At 36.9% G+C, this 19,218-nt stretch overlaps 1 protein-coding gene across 2 annotated transcripts in view; it reads left to right on the plus strand.

The window, feature by feature from the left end:
• SUCO (SUN domain containing ossification factor) overlaps positions 1–19,218 on the plus strand; it is a 101,387-nt gene that overhangs the window by 25,604 nt on the left and 56,565 nt on the right. For both annotated transcript variants that reach the window (XM_044002423.1, XM_044002424.1), the window contains exons 2-3: positions 4,873–4,984; positions 7,868–7,978. In XM_044002423.1, the coding sequence (XP_043858358.1) occupies positions 4,873–4,984; positions 7,868–7,978 (223 nt within the window). The remainder of the gene's footprint in view (positions 1–4,872; positions 4,985–7,867; positions 7,979–19,218) is intronic.

Here is a 19,218-nt window from a genome sequence, read left to right on the forward strand (position 1 = left end):
TCTTCTTCTTCTTCTTCTTCTTCTTCCTCCTCCTCCTCCTCCTCCTCCTCCTCCTCCTCTTCCTCTTCCTCTTCCTCTTCCTCCTCCTCTTCCTCCTTCTCCCCCTCCCCCTCCTCATCCTCCTCCTCTCCTTCCTTCCTTCTTCTTTCTTTTCTTCGCTCCACCTAGCTTCCTTCCCCTGCACAATTCTTCTACATACTAAGTTTATTTATCTCTTTAAGTAGTTGATTAAGCAGTAATTGAAGATTTAAAGGTGAGAAAAGATAGTCAAAACTACCTTGGTGGGGTAGGGGGGCAACTAGGTATCAGTAGATGGAGCTCTGGACCTAGAGTCAGGAAGACCTAAGTTCAAATGCAGCTTCAGATACTTACTAGCAATGTGACCCTGGTCAAGTCATTTAGCCTCTGTTTGCCTGTTTCCTCAATTGTAAAATGGGGATAACAATAGCACTTAACCTCCATGTGCTTTTGTGAGGATCAATGAGATAATATTTGTAAAGCACTTAGCGCAATGCCTGGAACATCTGTTGTTTGTCTTTCATTCTCAAAGAGAATCATGATGTTAGTGATGTCATGGTTTTCAATGAATTGGATTTAAGTGAGGGAGGACTGTGCAAGGTTACTAACCTCACTCTTTCCTCCAGAGCCATTTAAGTCCTGTGGCAAAATATGTATCAGGATGACTGGAGATGGCCCTGAATGTTTAAGGCAATTGGGGTTACGTGACTTGGCCACGGTCACACAGCTAGTAAGTGTCTGAGGTAAGATTTGAACTCAGGTCCTCCTAACTTCAGGGCCAGTGCTATAACCATTGCGCCACCTAGTTGCTCCACTTGGAATATAATCAGCACTTAAAAAAGGTGTCTCCTTGCTCCTACCTCACAGTGGTGTTGTGAAGATCAAATGATTATACACACACATAGTGATCTGCAAACTTTAAAGTACTATAAAAGAACTAGATATTATTATTAATAATAATTCTGTAGAAGTTATACCCATTTAATCGGAGAAGTATCATCATGCCTTAAGGGATCAATGGTGAGGCCAGTGTGGCTGTTTAAACATTTGTTTTGTAGATTTAAATAGACAAACATACTCTTCCAACACATGAGAGGCGTAATCCCTTTCTCCTTTGGTACCACTTCAGTCTCTGGGGAGGGTTTAGATTCATAGCATAGCTCAGTTCTAAGTCCAACACTCACAGTGGAGCTCCAGTCTCAGGCATCTGGCTTTTCTGGGCTTCTCTGCTGGGCTGGCTGACTGTAGTATCCTATTTGGAATCCTAGGTCTGTGGGTGCAATGGCTTGACCTTCCAGGTCAGAGGACATCACTGCAGGCACCTCTAACTGAGGAGAAAACTACATAGAAGAAACAAACACCCCCCAGTCCCCTTTGGAGTTGGAATAAAAGAGAGGGGCGGCAGAGGAATGAGGTCCTTTCCCTTTCACTTGTTCAGTTCTTGACATCTGAGGTGTGGGTGACCTGTGATCTTCACCCTCTGGATGCAGCAGGAATCTGCATGTCTCAGAGAGCAAGACAGAAAGAGCTACTGTCTCAGTCGTATTAAAGAGCCTTTTCTGGCTATGCAGCCAATCAAAGGAGGCTACCCCAAACCATGGTTGTAGGGCACACAGTGGCTTCCATGTTAGGCAATCTGGACTTGCTCCAAAGGCCCCTCAGGCTGCCTCCGTGTTAGGTGATCTATGCATGTCCAGACAAGCTCTGATTACATGTGGATTGATGATCTATTTGACTCTTTCCTTACAGAGGTTGTGCGGGAGAATGAAATTATGTATCGAAAAGTTAGAATGTTCCTGTAAATGTCTATGATTTTATTGGTATAGGCATGCCCTCGCCTGACCACAATGCACGTATTCTATGGAATGACATGCTATTTCATAAGTTGCTTTTGACAGAAAAAAATGGGGGGTGGGCATCTTTCTGCTGATGAGCAGCTTTAATAGGCTGATTTGGAGGATAGTTTTTCTTTGGCTGTAATCAAAACTTTTGCAGCTTGTTAGAACCTGCCATAGCTTGTCTTCTGTTTGCATAACCTTTAAGAATTCAGGGTCGGGGGCAGCTAGATGGTGCAGTGGATAGAGCACCAGCCCTGGAGTCAGGAGGACCTGAGTTCAAATGTGGCCTCAGACACTTAACACTTATTAGCCGTGTGTTCTTCCAAACCTAAAGTATCTGAGTCTGGCAAGTCACTTAACCCCAATTGCCTCACTAAAAAAAAAAAAAAAGAATTCAGGGTCAGTTCCACAGTACAATTGTAGTATCAGAATAGGACTTGGTTAGAATTCTTTGAAATATATATATATATATATATATTAAAAATTATATAATTAGCAAAACTTTGCCTTTTCTCTTAATCTCTCTCCTCTAAGAATGAAAGAGAAACAAAACTGCCAGTTTGCAACTGTTCCTGTTGAGGCCCCCCTGCCCCTAGACCGTCTAGGGATGCCTTGCTAAGGGTCTGATGAACAGCCTTTCACTGCTCTGGAATGCTCCTTACAGTGCTCTCCTGGCTATTCCTAATGTCCCTTTGCTAACCTATACTGGACAGATGTTCTCACTATGACTTTCCCGATCAGAATTTGTCCTTGTGCATTTTCTAGATCCCTTTGAGGTGTTTTGGGGGTGGAGTTTGCTGTACGCCACCATTTTGATTCCACTTCATAGGATTCCTTTATGTATGCAGTTTTTATTACTTCTGGGCTTAAACAGTATACTAAGGGAACTTAACTCCATAATTATATTGGAAATCAGGAGCAGAACTGATTTGATATACAGATGTTTGTTTTACATACCTTTATTTAATGGAGTATTTAATGCATACTAAAATTAATCTGACTGTTGAAAGTAATGAGCCACGTATTTAATTTAGAAATATGTAGTTTCATATATGATTTTCTGGTTTTTTTTCTTTTTTGATGTTGTAACATTCTATTATTGGAATGTTCATGTTTGTTTATGATAAGTTATAAATTAATAATAAAAAAGAATTTTAAACAGTGAGGCAATCTTTTTTTTTTTGCGTGGGGCAAGGGGGGTTAAGTGATTTGCCCAGGTTCACACAGCTAGTAAGTGTCAAGTGTCTGAGGCTGGATTTGAACTCAGGTACTCCTGAATCCAGGGCCGGTGCTTTATCCACTGCGCCACCTAGCTGTCCCCAATCATAACTTTCTTACAAGTTAAATGTAATAACTGATGAAAGGCCATGGCTATTTCAATTAATTTTATAAGTCCTGATGATTGCTATCCAGGAATAGATGACTGGTTGTATACAAGATAAATGCTCCCAGGTAATAGAGTATGGGGCATAGGGAAGGTTTGGAGGGAGAGGAGGGATAATAACTTTTATCTAGTAGTCTTTACTATTTTTCTTTATTTCATTTTATTGATGCCTTAAATATATAAGTAGACAGTCCTTTGTTAGTGTAAGGGGCTAAAATCCTAGCTAGCCACCTGCTGGAGAGTTACTGTAGGAAAGCTCCGCCAGTAGTATTATTGAAGTTTTAATTTTTTCTATAGATTGATACATTACATTTAGAAGGCAAAATTCTTACATCGATGTGGCATCATAAAATTTGCCCCAAATGAATCCACTTAGTTTTAATACTTTGTCTAGAAATAGAACTGTTTTGGTCATTTTGGGTAGTAGATTAGTTTTGTGTTCTTCCTGACCTCTGAACTCAACAACATCTTCCATGTAGTAGATGCTCAATAAAACATTTAAATTGAATTGTAGAAAGCTCTCATTTAGGCATTTACTGTCAACAAATAAAATAGAATATCTTGTTAGGAAGTGAGCTTCCCATCACTGGAATTATTTAACCCCTCCAACACACACATTACTTACGTGTGTGGAGGAATTGAGGAGGGGAGTGCTGTATGGGGTGGGTAGTTAGATTATATTGTTCTCTCAATCAATGCCCTTTCAATTTCAAGTTTCTGCGATTAAGTGGAATCTTTTAAAACACTGTCCACAAAATTACCCAAAATTTAGGAGTTTGCCGAATTTTAAAAATAAATCACATCAAAATGCACTTGGAAAATCATCAAAAACATTGATTTTTTTCCCCCCGCCCCCCTACCCCTTACATATATGCATAGCATCCAAGGAACTAGAGGCTTTGTTGCTGCTGAATGAATGTGGAGAAAAATCATCTATCTGTTCTGACTGGGTGTACCATGAGCCCTCACTGCTTGCTAGGCAATCCTGCCATACCTGCCTTATCAGTTCACTATCCCATTCTCTATAGCAGCTTTTCCAAATTTTTAAAAATCCCTTCTTAAATCTCCCATGGCCACCCTCTCAGTATGAGAGCTGTGACTTATATTTTACAGGAAAAATTGAGGCCATCTGATGTGAACTCTTTCTTCTTTCTTCCTGATTCTCTATCACTTAGATGGCCTTCTGCCATGTTCTCCTTTTAATTTCTCTCAAAACTTAACTCAAGAATCATTTTGTAAATTAAAATATCAAAAACAGTGTCTTCATTTTGTTTTCATATCCCCAGTGTCTAATATGGTGCCATGGGCACAAAGAACATGCTTAACAAATGCTTCTGGATTAGTTGTTTGATTGAGTAATGCATAATAATTCTGGGAAGGTAGAGTGCAGCCGGATGGTTAACAGAGAAATTTGTATTTGACCTTATAAAGTAATAGGGAACTCCTGGAATTTATTGAGCAGGGGAGTGAGTGACATAGGACAAACACTTTGGTACTTCTGGAGGATGGATTGAAGAGAAGAGAGATCTGAGACAGGGAAACCAATGAATAGTTTTTATGAATTGAGATTTTAGTTTTTTCTGCCGATCATGTTTTGAAATATATATATTTTTTTTGGTGTTATCTTAACAGGTTTCCCAGTTGGCGTGTATGTTGTAAAGAGAGTTCTTCACCTTCTTCATATTATTCTCAAAATGACAATTGTGTAATTCAAAATGAAGATGATGAACATTTCCAGAAAAAGGTACAGTTGCTAAATTATAAATATATATTAAAGTTTTCTTAGATTTTTTTCCTTTTTTTAAAAAAACACCTCTTTGAAAGTAAATTTTAAAAAGTTTTTTATTAGAGCAGGGCTTCTTAAACTTTTTCCACTCATGACCCTTTTTACCTGAGAAATTTTTTATGTGAGTCCGTATATAAAGGTATATAAAATAGGTATGCATAACCTTTTACTATTGTCAAATTTTTTGCAATCCCCATGGTCTAAGAAGCTAGGGATTAGAGAATTTGTATTTCTACTAACTTCTAGTTTAATCTTGTGTAATTTGAAATTCTAAATATGGGTTCTAGTCTGACCCTCCCCCTGCCAGTTTTGGGGGAAAACTGACTAAAATTACTGATAAACAAGTTTAGGCTTTTTAAGGGTTTATTGAAAGACGGTAAAAGAAAAATAGAGATTGAGAACAGATTTCTTATAGCCTGAAATCCTCCCCTTCCTAAACTCCCCTGTGAAGTTCCCTGCCACCATGCCAATGTCTCCCAGCCAAAAAGAGTGAGCTCCCTGCGCAGGCTCAGCTTCCTCCTTCCTGTCCCCTCCCAGAAATGGGAGGCTCTTTAAGCTGATTGGTTGACTGGGCCAGAAGGTGGTCAAAGTTCAAAATTGTTAGTTTTGGAGAATCATGCTTTCTTAAGTACTCTCAAGTACCAGCCAGATGTGCTTAGAATCTAGTTAACTAGAAGTCAGCCATTAATCCAGTCAGTTCAATCAGTTTATCTGCTAAATCCATTATTTTAACACAATCTGAAGACTGAATTAAAGATTTTTATCCCCATGGTTGCCAACCTATGGGCTGTGGAGTTATTGTAAGGAGAACATTTAATGACTTGTCATAATAATTCTATTTATTGAATCAATTATACTTCACTTACAGTTTGATATTTCAGTGGATCTGTGACTTCATTCAGTATGTGTGAATACGCCTTATAATGATGGAGATTGAAACTCATCCATGTCTGCCTCTGATACAACATTTGTCTTTATCTTTCTGCACATCCTGCACAAAGAATTCCCCCAATAAGATGGGGACTTTTCTCCAGTTCTCTTCATGTCATGCAAGTTTCAAATGTGTGCAGAGGCAATTGTGGTTAATAAAACACAAGTACATTTAAAAGCAAAAAAAAAAAGGACGACTATCAGGATACTTTAAGAATAAGTAAAACTTCGCAGTTGGAATCTTACAGAAATAAGGCCTTATAGTTTTAATAATAAAGCTGGTGGAAGCCAAAGATTCAGGGCCCAAAGCACTGAAATGATATATTTTTTTCCATTAGAGTAAGCTTATTTAAACATTCTTACCACCCAGAGAGATTTGTCTTAAGTAATTCCAGTTTAATAAACTCGCTCAGCTTTTAGATTGAAGTTTTTTGTTTTTTTCCTTTTGAAGTTACCATCTCCTGGGAGATCCTCAGTATCTCCAAGGTAAATAAGAACAGAGAATTGATTTTAGAAGAAGGTTTTCTTTGGGGGTGTAAGTGTGGTATTTCATGTGCTTTCTGTACTTTTTAGTGTAATTATTTTACATTTTGAAGTGGCATTTAGAAGATTTTTTCTAAGCTTGTTTTGAGTTCTAAAGCCAAAATTTAAAATAAAAAAATTAGAAATCTTAATAGTACCAATTTTTTCCCCCTAAGGCTTTCTTTTAGAATTGTGAGGATCAAATGAGATGTTTTTGTAGAGTGCTAGAACTGGGCCTGCAACATGGTAGGCATTTAATGAATTCTTGTTTACTTCCTTCTTTCTTTGGAAATTGAACCATAAAATGGATCATATTTCCTCATGGAAATATTCTCTACCTGACGTGGTATTAACTAAAGCATACGTGATCATGTCAGAGGAACACACCAAGAATTGCAAACCTAATTTTAAAATAGTAAAACCATATTCCAATTCTATAAAATAGGTATAAATATGTTGAATACAGTGTTGGGTTTTTTTTTTTCCTAAAGGGCTCCAGCAAAGCCCCTTATGTTTTACCCATATCATGGTATACATAAAAAACACTTATGAAAGATTTGATGTAGCATAAATATTCAGTCTATTGTAACAATTGGAATGATGCCCCCTGCTGGAGACTTATTGTAGAAAAGCTCCGCCATGAAGTGAAGGTCTTTGAGGGCAAGACCAGGAGTCTTTTCTTTGGCATCAGGAAGTGATGTTTGCTGGTGGGAGGAAGAAGGGGGAGCCTGGCGCTCTGACTCGAGCTCATTCCTCAGGACTCTGGCGGAGAGGGGAGCTAGAAATGCGCTCTCCCTTTAATAGAAGGATGAATGTAGGTCTTTCTCTCTCTCTTTACCAAATTCTTATTCTCCTTAATAAATGCTTAAAAGTCTAACTCTTGCTAAAGCTTATAATTTATTGGTGACCACTCATTAGATATTTTAGACAATTTAGCTAGAATTTTAGCCTTTAACACTATAAAACTTAAATTGAATATATAATAGTAGTACTTTCTGCTTTCAGATTTGAAAGCGCATTTTGGGGGACTATTCAACTTGAAGTCTCTAGAGGGAAAAAAAATCTGCCGAATGAAGTTGCAGCCTGATGCTTCTTTTTCTTCTCAATAAAGGGGGGGAAATGAAGGAATGATAGTGACAGTATCATAAGTGAAAATGTGCCTGGATGTTGTGAAAAGCAAAGACGGATTTTAAGATGAAGGCTTTATTCTGTAGTATAAAATGGAAAAGAGGAGAGATATGGAAATGAATTAAAACAGTAGAGCACAGACAATTTTTACCGTTTGAGAAGTATGAGAAGAAATATAGTATCCAAGTAGTTAATGAACATCTGTGTTAAGAATATTATCAAAACCAGTATTTTTTGATGTATTCTTTTTCTTTCATCTAGGAGGAAACTGATAAATCCATTAATACAGAATTGTTTGAAAATATAGACTCAACCATGCCTAGTCCACCTGAACATGATCCCGTAGTAGATGACTGCAGCATTGATGAACAGGTAAAAGCTGCATTATCTTGATTTTGAGTGACTTGCCCTTTTGTTTTGGTTTTGGTTTGGTGGGGCAGTGAGGGTTAAGTGACTTGCCCAGGGTCACACAGCTAGTAGGTGTCAAGTGTCTGAGGCCAGATTTGAATTCGGGTCCTCCTGAATCCAGGGTTGGTGCTTTATTCACTGCACCACCTAGCTGCCCCTGTGACCTGCCTTTTTAAAGATAGCATCTAGCCATTAACTTTTTGTTTAGTCACTAGATTTTATGATTACTATGTTTTTATGGCATAGTAAGAGTTTACCTATCTGCTACAAATACTTCTTTTTAAAAAGTTACAAAATAAGAAACTTTACCATGGCAATACTGTGAATTTTCCTGTACTTCCTGATAATATATAAATATTATCTATAATCTACCCCAAATTTTTCAGTTGATGTGATGTGTTCATTTGACTTCCATAAGGCCAATAACTAACAGAAAACTAGCAATAATAAAATAGTGGGGGTCATTTCTTGGTTGTATTGTGGTAAGTAATGTGGAAGGCACTGAGACTACAAGGACAATAATAGAACAGTCCCTGCTTCATGGAGCTTGTGGTCCCTTAGGGAAGATAATGTGTATATATGTAAGTATTAGAAAATTTATACTAAATAGATTCAGGGTGATTCTTTGGAGTAGGGTACTAGCAACTGGGGCATCAGAAAAGACATGTAGAAGAAGACTTGAGCTGCGTCTAGGCATGAGGGACAGCTAGTACAAAGGTACTGAGATGGGAATATCAGTATTACTTCCTTTGAAGCTGAGATTCCCAATGTCCCCAGGAGCAGCGCTATATACCCTGATGGGACCGAGCATCACTGCCTCCTGGGAGACGGAATTTGTGGTTTCTGGCCAATTTTGCACCTTTTAATCATAGTGGAATGCCTTCTATTTATGGTAACTCTGCCAGGACTTATTCCTCATTGTTTAACATAATCCCACCCGTCTTGCTCTCCCCATCCTAATGATATTGAAACCCTGACTGAAGAAGAACAAACCCCATCTACCCACCACTGTTGTCCAGTTTCCCCTTCTCCTCTCCCTCATCATCCCATTCTTCCATTTCCAAATCTGGCCACCCCTTCCAAGGTGCTCTCTAAGACTCTCAATCCATAATTAATTTTATTTTAGACCTCTTCTTTCATCTTCCATACTCCTTCCATCTTTTAGCACTCAGTAGGAACTTGTTCTCCACAAATGGCTTGCCTTTTTCATCCTTTCTAGTTTTGGTTATACTGTGTTTTATACCCCTACTCACTTATCCCCATGGGAGCCCCCTCCCCTCTCCCAATTACTTATTTTCAGTGTTCTTTTTAAATTTTGAGATCTAAATTCTCTTACTTCCTCCCACTCCTTCCCTTACCCACTAAGAAGGTAAGCAATATAATATCAATTATGCTTGTGAAATCATGCCGAACATTTCCATATTAGCCATATTTCCCCCCAAAGGCAAGACAAATAGAGTGAGAAAATTATACTTCAGTTTGCATTCAGAGTTCATCAGTTCTTTATCTGGAGGTGGATAGCATTTTTTTCATTATGAGTCTTTTGGAATTGTCTTGGAATTGTCTTGGATCATTGTACTGACCAGAATACCCGAGTCTTTCACAGTTGGTCATTACGACATTGGTTCTCCTTACTTCACTTTGATCAGTCCATAGAGGTCTTGCCCTGTTTTTCTTAACCTTCCCCACTCCATCCTTTCTTATAGCACAATAGTACTCTATTACAATCATATGCCACGACTTGTTCAGCCTTTCTCCAATTGATGAACATCTTCTTGATTTCCAATTTTTTGCCACTACAAAAAGAGCTGCTATAAATATTTTTATACAGATATGTCCTTTGCCCTTTTCTTTGATCCCTTTGGGATATAGAGCTTGTACTGGTGGTGTTGGGTCAAAGGGTATGCACAGTCATGTATATCTTAACCTTTTTTTTTTTTTTGGCGGGGCAGTGAGGGTTAAGTGACTTGCCCAGGGTCACACAGCTAGTAAGTGTCAAGGGTCTGAGGCTGGATTTGAACTCAGGTCCTCCTGAATCCAGGGCTAGTGCTTTATCCACTGTGCCACCTAGCTGCCCCCAGTCATGTATATCTTAGATAATTTTGAGTTCTTAATATCTTTGAAAAAATGTATTGGAGAGTTTATTGTGTAGCATTATGATAAACTCAGTTAACTGCAGTCTGTATATAGGCTACTGATTTGATCTCTTAGGAAGTACCACATAATTATACACATTTAGAAAATCTAAAAAGGGACCCCTTTACATTCAAAGGCCAATGAGAAGTGTATTATTAATAACTATTGAAGTTGTTTAGCCCAGTAATTGCATATATATATATATATATATATATATATATATATATATATATATATATATATATATCTGATTGCTTACCTCCTCGGGGAGGGGGAAAAATAGGAAAGGGGGAGGGAAAGAATTTGGAACTAAAAGTTTAAATAAAATTTTTTTAAAGGATATGCACAATTTTATAGCCCTTTGGGCATACTTCCAAATTGTTTTCCAGAATGGTTAGACCATTTCAATATGAACCAGCAGTTCATTAGTGTACCTATTTTTCCCTCATCTCTAACATTTGTCATTTCTGATAGGTAGGTGTGAAGTTGTTTTAATTTGCATTTCTCTAATCAATAGTGGGGACAGCTAGGTGGTGCAGTGGATAGAGCACTGGGCTTAGAATCGCGAAGACTCATCTTCATGAGTTCAAATCTGGCTCCAGAGACTTACTAGTTGTGTGACCCTGGGCAAGTCACTTAACCCTATTTGCCTCAGTTCCTTATCTGTAAAATGAGCTGGAGAAAGAAGTGGCAAAGCACTTCAGTATCTTTGCCAAGAAAGCCCCAGGGGCAGCTAGATGGCGCAGTGGATGGAGCACCGGCCCTGGAGTCAGGAGTACCTGAGTTCAAATCCGGGCTCAGACACTTAACACTTGCCAGCTGTGTGACCCTGGGCAAGTCACTTAACCCCAATTGCCTCACTAAAAAAAAAAAGGAAAAAAAAAAAAAGAAAGCCCCAAAATGGGTCATGAAGAGTCAAACACAATGGAAATGACTGAACAACAGTAAATCAATAGTGAGTTAGAACGTATTTTCAAAGGACTTTAGATAGCTTTGATTTCTTCTTCTGAAAACTGCCTGTTCATATCCTTTGACCATTTATCAATTGAGGATTGGTTCTTATTTTTATAAATTTGATGCAGTTCATATATGAGAAATGAGGTCTTTATCAGAGAAACCTGCTATAAAATTTTTTTGCTATTACTTCATTGTCTTTGGAACCTTTTAGGGAAATGTAATCTTGATTATCACTTTTAAATTTATTTTTCCTTTAGCTTTCTCTGAGATCATGATTACTATCCACGGTGGGAGTCTTAATGCTCTGTGATCTTCATTGCCAATTCAAGAACCTCCCTCTACTGCCATCACTCAGTGACCTTTCCTACTATGAATTTCTCTCAGTCCAAATTATCAACTCATCTAGATCTCAGTGGCCATTCTTTACAGAGCCCTTCCCCTAGGACATCCTTCCTACTTTTTTTTTTTTTTGGTGGGGCAACGGGGTTTAAGTGACTTGCCCAGGGTCACACAGCTAGTAAGTGTCAAGTGTCTGAGACTGGATTTGAACTCAGGTCTTCCTGAATCCAGAGCCGGTGCTTTATCCACTGTGCCACCTAGCTGCCCCCTCTTCCTACTTTCTTAACAAGATCACTGCCTGACTCACAATCTTACCTTCTAGCTCAATTCCTGTCCTCATACTAGGTCCCTTCAACACAAATATTGATGTTCTCTGACTTAGACTAATTTTCCAGTACACTCAGCTCTCAAGACCTGTACCTCTCTTCTACTTCCACTACACATGGGAATGGCAATACCCTTGATCTTGCTATTATTACTCATGAGCCTTCCACTTTGATGTTTAAGAACACTGAAGTTTTGTTATCTAATCATAATCTTTTGTAATTTCATTCTTCCTATTCTTTATTACTCCAAATATTTTGTCAACACCATGACTTAAAATTCTTCTACCACTCAGTACTTTCCTAGACCTAGTACAAACTCTGTTGTGGTTCTAATCTTCCTTCCCAGCCTCATCCAGAAGGCTCATCATCTTGTGCACCTTGTCCTTTTGCTAGTCATACATTGTCAAATTTCAACCCTGGATTATTCCTATGAACTGATGCTTTTCTTTCTATTCATGTTCTTTTTAGTGCAGCAGGTGAAGCCAAGAAACCATGCTGAGTCCACCACAAATTTATTTTATCTGACCTGAGTTCTCACTGTAATAAGGCAGTACTTCTATTCTTCCCAAATTGGTTCCCTGTCTTACTCTATGTAGTAACTGTGGCAAAACCTATGTAATCTCTTTAAGCCTCCCACAACATCCTTAGCCTCAACCATATCTCATATCTCACCAAAAAAAAACCCAACAAAAAACAACCACCCAAAAAACTAAGGCCATTTGCTGTGAATTCTCTTCTCATCTCTCTTTTCTGACATCATACCCATGATGTTTTCCTTTAAAAGTACCCCCTTCACTTTGCCAAAGCAAACCCTTCTATATGTTCTATTTATCCCATCCTCTCTTTTCTCTAGCATGGTGGTTTCCCACATTTTTTTTGTCTACAGAAAAAAAGTGTAGTGAATGCTAGGGTGATTTACTGTCACATTCTCTTAGATTAATTCATTATGTCCTTAGAGTAAGTACAATGATGACCCTAAAGTTTCCAAAATAAAAATTTGCATGTTTACAAATTTTTTTCTACATGTAATTATGAAAAAGTTATTATAAATAAAATTATATAAAAACAATTACAAAATAATTACTAACATTTTATATGGGACATTCTAGAATTAAAAAATAATCCAGCAAGACCTTAGGTTTACTATTATCCATAAAATTCCATATTAAATTTATTGATTTTACAAATTTTGTTAAATACCATTTAATGAAATAAATTATAATTTGGCAGGTTATTAACATAATATAATCAGTGTTAGACTTTAAAATTTGAACAACAGTTTGCAATATTTGGCTCAGTACTAGACAGTTTTAAATTTTGTTCTGCAATTGATTTTATTTTTGTGATTTGAAACAAGAATAAAATGAAATTGCATGATCACATAAATTATGTGATAGAAAATAGTAGAAGAATTTTACTAGCTCTCTGTTGAGAGATGGGAATTAATTTTTAAATTTTTAGTCACCTATCCATGTGAATAACTATTATAAAATATTTACTTTTCTACTGGCTAATGACAAGCATTGTATTAAATAATAAATGTCCTAATAATAATAAATAATTAAAAAGTTGAATTGCACATATTCATCATTTTAAACATTGTTTAATATAAAATAATTTTTGTAAGACAATCTCTTCAGATGTGATTTTGTTTTCCTCTCCCCTTGGAACACTGGTGACACTTACAGGAACTCTCAGAACAACTGACCACTGTTGCCAACCAGTGCTTTGAGTCCGCCAGATAGAAAAATAGTAACATAAACAAAGGGAGGATAAGTTTAGATTGGAAAGCAGCCTTACTCCTCCTGCACTATAGGCAGTGTATAGCAACATAAGGGTTGTTTCTACGGAGCATAGTTTTAAGATTGCTTGTAATGTACATGATTTTCAAACAGTCTAACATTTGTCAGAACTGAAATATTTGTAATGTTTTGATCATGTGATTATACAGCTCAGGAGGCACAGTTAGAAAGTAATGGGGTTATGAGGGAATTTTGGTGTACTGTACAGAATGCAAATTAGAGTATGTGAATGCATGCTCCTGACCATCTGATGGGAATTAGTTTGTAATCGAACGTTGTGTCTTTTTTTGAAGTTGAGAAAGAATTTGATGATATACTGAGAAGGTGCAAGAACACATTTTACTTAGAAGTGGTCAGAATTTGATATAATTGCTGTATAAACACCATTGTTGTATATTCATGATAATTCCATTTTGCTGAAAAATATCTATAATACTTTAAACATCACAGAGGAAAATGTATTTATTTAAATGGGCAATTTATTTACTATGTAAGGTGCTATTAAAGAATTTTTAAAACACACTCCTTGCATTGTCATTATGAACCCTAAAGGAGTTTATGAACAACTAAGTGGGAACCACTGCTCTTCGATTGACTGTACTCTTACCCCTCTCTGTCCTTACCTACTGTTTTTCTGCCCTGATATTTATACACAAACCTGCCTCCTGCTTTCTTAAAAGTTAGCAAAACAAAACCTGTGTTAGGTCTTATATTCCCCACCAGCTAATTATGACTTCTACCCTAATCTCCTTTAAAAAACAATTTAATACTTGGTGCCTCTATTTCCTCTACTCACTATTTTCTAAAATCTCTAATTTGAGTTCCATCATCTTTCAATTTAAACTTCTTTCTCCAAGGTTACCAGTGATTTTTTAATTACCAGACTTCATGGCCTTTTCTTAATCTTGAATCTTTTTGATCTCTTGGTAACATTTGACACTCTGGAGAGTTTTTTCTCCATTTTCCTCTTTCTTCTTTGGGCTTTCATGACATAACTCTCTATTGGTTACCCTCTTATGTATCTGACCACTCCTCATTCTATTTTCATGGATTTTGATCTGTATCATGTCAGCTAACTTTGGGTGTGTCCCAAGATTCTATCTTAGGTTTTCTTCTCTTCTTTCTTCCCTCTACATACATTCCGTTAGTGATTTCTTTAGCTTCTATAGGCTCAGTTTTCCTCTCTAAGCACATGTCTTCCAGATCTATATATTCAGCTTTATTCTCTCTCTTGAACTCAGTTCCTGTCTAATCAGTTGCCTATTAAACATTTCAAACTGGATGTCTCATAGGCATCTTAAACTAAATATGTCCAAAAAGAGGCTCATTATCCTCAAAACCCATCTTTCTTCTGAACTTAATGATTGTTCTCATTGTACTAACTTCCTTCCAGTGACTCAGGTTGTCAGCATCAGTGTCATCCTCAATTCTTTACTCTTATTACTCTCAATACTCTTATATCCAGTCACTTGCCAACTTTTGTTGTTTACATCTCCACAACATCTCTTGTCTACAATCTCTTTTCATTCACATAGCTACCACCTTGTTCAGGCCCTCCCCACTTCTCACCTCAACTATCACAATAACCTTCCAGTTGTTCTTCCTGCTTTTCAAGTCTTTCACCACTTCTATTCATTCTTCACTCAACCATCTAAGGAATTTTCTTAAAGCTCAAATTTGAGCTTGTCACCCTTCTAACCTCTTCCCCAAACTCAGTAAACTCTAGTAACTTCTGTTACCTCTGGTATCAAATATAGAGACTTTTCTTTGGCTCCTTTTCATCTTTGCAGTCGGCTTTCACCTTCCTTCCTTCCACATGTTATACTTGGCCTACTTTTATTTCCTCACATAAGCTCCATCTCCTTTCTACTTGCCTTTGCTCTGGCTGTAGTTCATCCTTGGAATGCTCTTTTTCTCACCTCCAACTCTCATCTCCATAGGGGCAGTCTTCTGCAGGAGGCCTGCCCTAGTTCAGTCCCCTCAGCTGCTAGTGGTTTTCCATCTAAGATTACCTTATATCTTGTATGTCTCCCCTATTAGAACTAAGCTACTAGAAAGCAGGTGCTGTTTTTAATGGGTATTTCCTATGCTTAGTAGAGTGCTCGGCACCAACACTTGACATTTTAACAACAGAAAGTTGTAGGTACTATTGAAAATCCTTTGCAAGTTACTGCTTAACTGAAAGGTACTTTATTTCTGTACATTAGTTCTGTGATCCATAATCTTATTTATATGAGCACTCCCTCTAGTGGTGTAGACTTTCTACATGCTTCCTAACCCTATAAAACCCTCCCTAGGAGGCGGGCATTACATCATGCTGTACTAGTGTACACTCTTATCTCTTATTTTCAAAGTGTGACAGGACCATTTCTGGACATTTGATATCTCATTATCTTTTTATGCCATTTCATAGTTTGTAGAATGTTGTGGCCTATTTATGTCCATCATGAGTTGTCTCCTCTCCTTTTTATTACCTGAAATTTTGATTCCTTAGAGAATGAGTTAATTTATGATTTGCTGTCATATAACATTATTGGAAACATGAAGGAGGATGTATTTTGGGAATAATCTTTCACGATCATTGAAAGTACTACACATAACTTCCCATATGCAATATTACCTGTTTTACTCCCATTTTATTCTGGCCCTAAATTTCTTAATTTTAATGGACCAGCTCATTTAGCATCTAATTGTTACTTATCATCTAGACAACAGTTATTCTAAGTTCATTTAATTTTTCCTGTGTGTGTGCATATATTTGCATATATGCATATAAACAACTCTTCTGCATGCCTTTGGATCTCTCAGAAGGAAATTCTGCAGTGTTCTGGAATTTGATATAATTAATGATGACTGATAATGACATTCATAAACTGGAGTTACATGGGAGACCTTATCTTCACTCCATGAGTGCAAAACTTTTGATGACTATATCTTCCTATTTTATATCTCTCTTAATATTAATAATTAATAGGATACTGATCTCAAAGGTATCAATAATCTTATATTATTGATTAACATTAATAGAGACACCTTGTTGGAAGACAAATTTTAATATTATATTTTGCCCTTTTAAATTTTCTTTTTTTAAGAATCAACCAACAATAAGCATAGTGGGATCTTATATTTTCTTTACCATTTACTCAGTAAGGGGGTAATGGTCTGAGGAATATCATCCATGATAGCCTGTTCCCCCTCTTATGTTTTCACCATAAAAATAATAGTGATTGAACACTAGATGATTCATTCTTTGTTCAAGCCAATCCATTAAACAATGGAAAATACAGAATCACAGTTTTTGGTTGGCAGTCCAGCTTATTCTTTAAAACCCCTTTTATATAACAAGTGGCTATCTAGTCTTTCCTTGAAGACCTTCAGTAATAGGGAATTCATTATCCTTTGAGGCATCCCATCTCATTCCATTTTTAGATACCTCTACTCATTTGGAAGTTTTTTTCCTTTATCACATTTTAGTTTGCTTCTGTACAACTGACTCATTGCCCTACTTGTGCCTCTGGAGCTAAGAAAGTTCTAATCCTTCTTCTGCCTGATAGTCGTTTAAATACTTTGCAAGAGTTTTCATCATCTTCTGTCAGGTAAACACCTCCATTTCCTTCAACAGATAGATCCCCATATGGTGTGATTTCAAGGCTTTTCACCATCCTTTTCACCTTTCTCTATACTCTCTCGAGCAGACGGTGCTTAATATGTGGTGCCCAGAACACAATATCCAAATGTGTTCTAACCCAGAAATTGTCAAACTATGAACTGTGAGCCAAATCTGGCCCATTGTCTGTTTGTTTATGTCCCCTGAGACAAGAATGGTTTGTACATTTAAAAAAATACAATAAAACTTCATTTGAAAAATGTAAAAACCATTCTTAGTTCATGAGCCATACAAAAACAGGTTGGTGGGGCAGCTAGGTGGTGCAGTGGATAGAGCACCAGCCCTGAATTCAGGAGGATCTGAGTTCAAATCTGGCCTCAGACACGTGATACTTACTAGCTGTGTGACCCTGGGCAAGTCACTTAACCCCAGTTGCCTCAGGGGAAAAAAAATAGGACTCTTCCTTAGTCCTTGATGTCATGATGTTTAATGCAGCCCAAGATTACATTGCAGCTCTTGGCTGCCACATCACACTATTGATTCATGTCTAGCTTGAAGTCAACTAAAACCCAATATTTTATTCAGACAAAATGCTGTTTTATCTATGGTTCTCTCAGCTTGTAATTGTGAACTTGGTTTTTTGACCTGTAAATAATCACATATTTCTATTAAATTTTGTTTATAATTCAGTCCATTGTTCATATGATTAAAAAATAATCCGACTATCTTTCAGTGTGCTGGGTATCTGTCCCAATTTTGTGTCATGTGTAAATTGATAAATATGCCTGAAGCTGTGTGATTATCCACGTTATTGATAACAGTGTTAAATAAACAGCACAGGTTTCTCCACCAATTCCTTGGGTACTTGAATGGAGACTTCCAAATGAATTGAACCATTGATTACTATTTTGGGGGTCTAATTATTTAACTGATTCCTTTATTCACATTCTTATGTAGTCAATTTTCCATTTTCCCCCCTTTCCACCTCCTAAAAATAACATGAGAGAAGCAGCCTTCCATCCTATGTGGACTCCTTCTGCTTCTGTAATGTCAAAAAAGTGAGGAAAGTTAAGAATCACATAGTTTTTATAAAGTAACTTGGAACTCTTAATTGAAATCATTGTATGCTGACCAGTGAGTTGACATACTACCAAAGGAACTGAATCTTACCAGTTTTGACATCCAAATGAAATCAAGGACGTATATAAGAAAGTTGCAACAAAATGTATGAATGTCCCATAACCTCTCTCTGGAGAGACAAATAAAGAGAAATTGGCAGGATTGGATTTGTTGTCTAAAAGCAGCAAGAAACATCGTTTTGTGAGATACTTCTTCCTCTGAAATTGCAATACTTTCAAAAAGATCACTGTGAAGATAGCTTGTATAGCAGCATTTATTGTAGAGGATAAGGTTATAGAAAATTTCTGCAAGGAACTTTGAAATAAATCAACATGTACTTTAATACCAAGTTAAATGACAAAGATGAGCATTAGGGCAGCATAGAAAAAAAAAAGTATGTTAGAAAATATGACTCATGACCAAGAACGGAAAAGGGCCAACAACTTTCAGAAGTCTCATATCTCACCTGTAGATTATGAATACTTTTCTTCAGAAAGAGAATCAAGAGATGTTTGATATGGCCAGTTCTGAATAATATTGCAAAAAAATAAAATTTGGACTATAAGAGAAAGGAAGAATGATTACTGACAATATGAAAGTCCTTCTGAATCAGTTACCTTGTACAGTCTATCAGTTTGCTAGAGCAAAGATTAAAATCTACACTTAATCAGTAGAAAGAGTAAAAATGAGAATACCCTAAACTTAAAAGGACATTTGTGACAGGACAAAGTTATAGCAAGAATAGTGATCAAGCAAAAATGAGTCCACTATTCTTTTTTTTAAAAAAACATTCAGAGTAAGAACTGAATTTACTATGCTTCTGTTTTACTATTATGTAATATAAAGTATAATTATGAATAACTGAATTTTAAACTAGCTTTTCATTCATAAAAGCAGTTTTTGTAGTTGAAAGATAGT

The sequence above is a fragment of the Dromiciops gliroides genome, chromosome 4 (assembly GCF_019393635.1).
Source record: "Dromiciops gliroides isolate mDroGli1 chromosome 4, mDroGli1.pri, whole genome shotgun sequence".
Classification (NCBI taxonomy): Eukaryota; Metazoa; Chordata; class Mammalia; order Microbiotheria; family Microbiotheriidae; genus Dromiciops; species Dromiciops gliroides.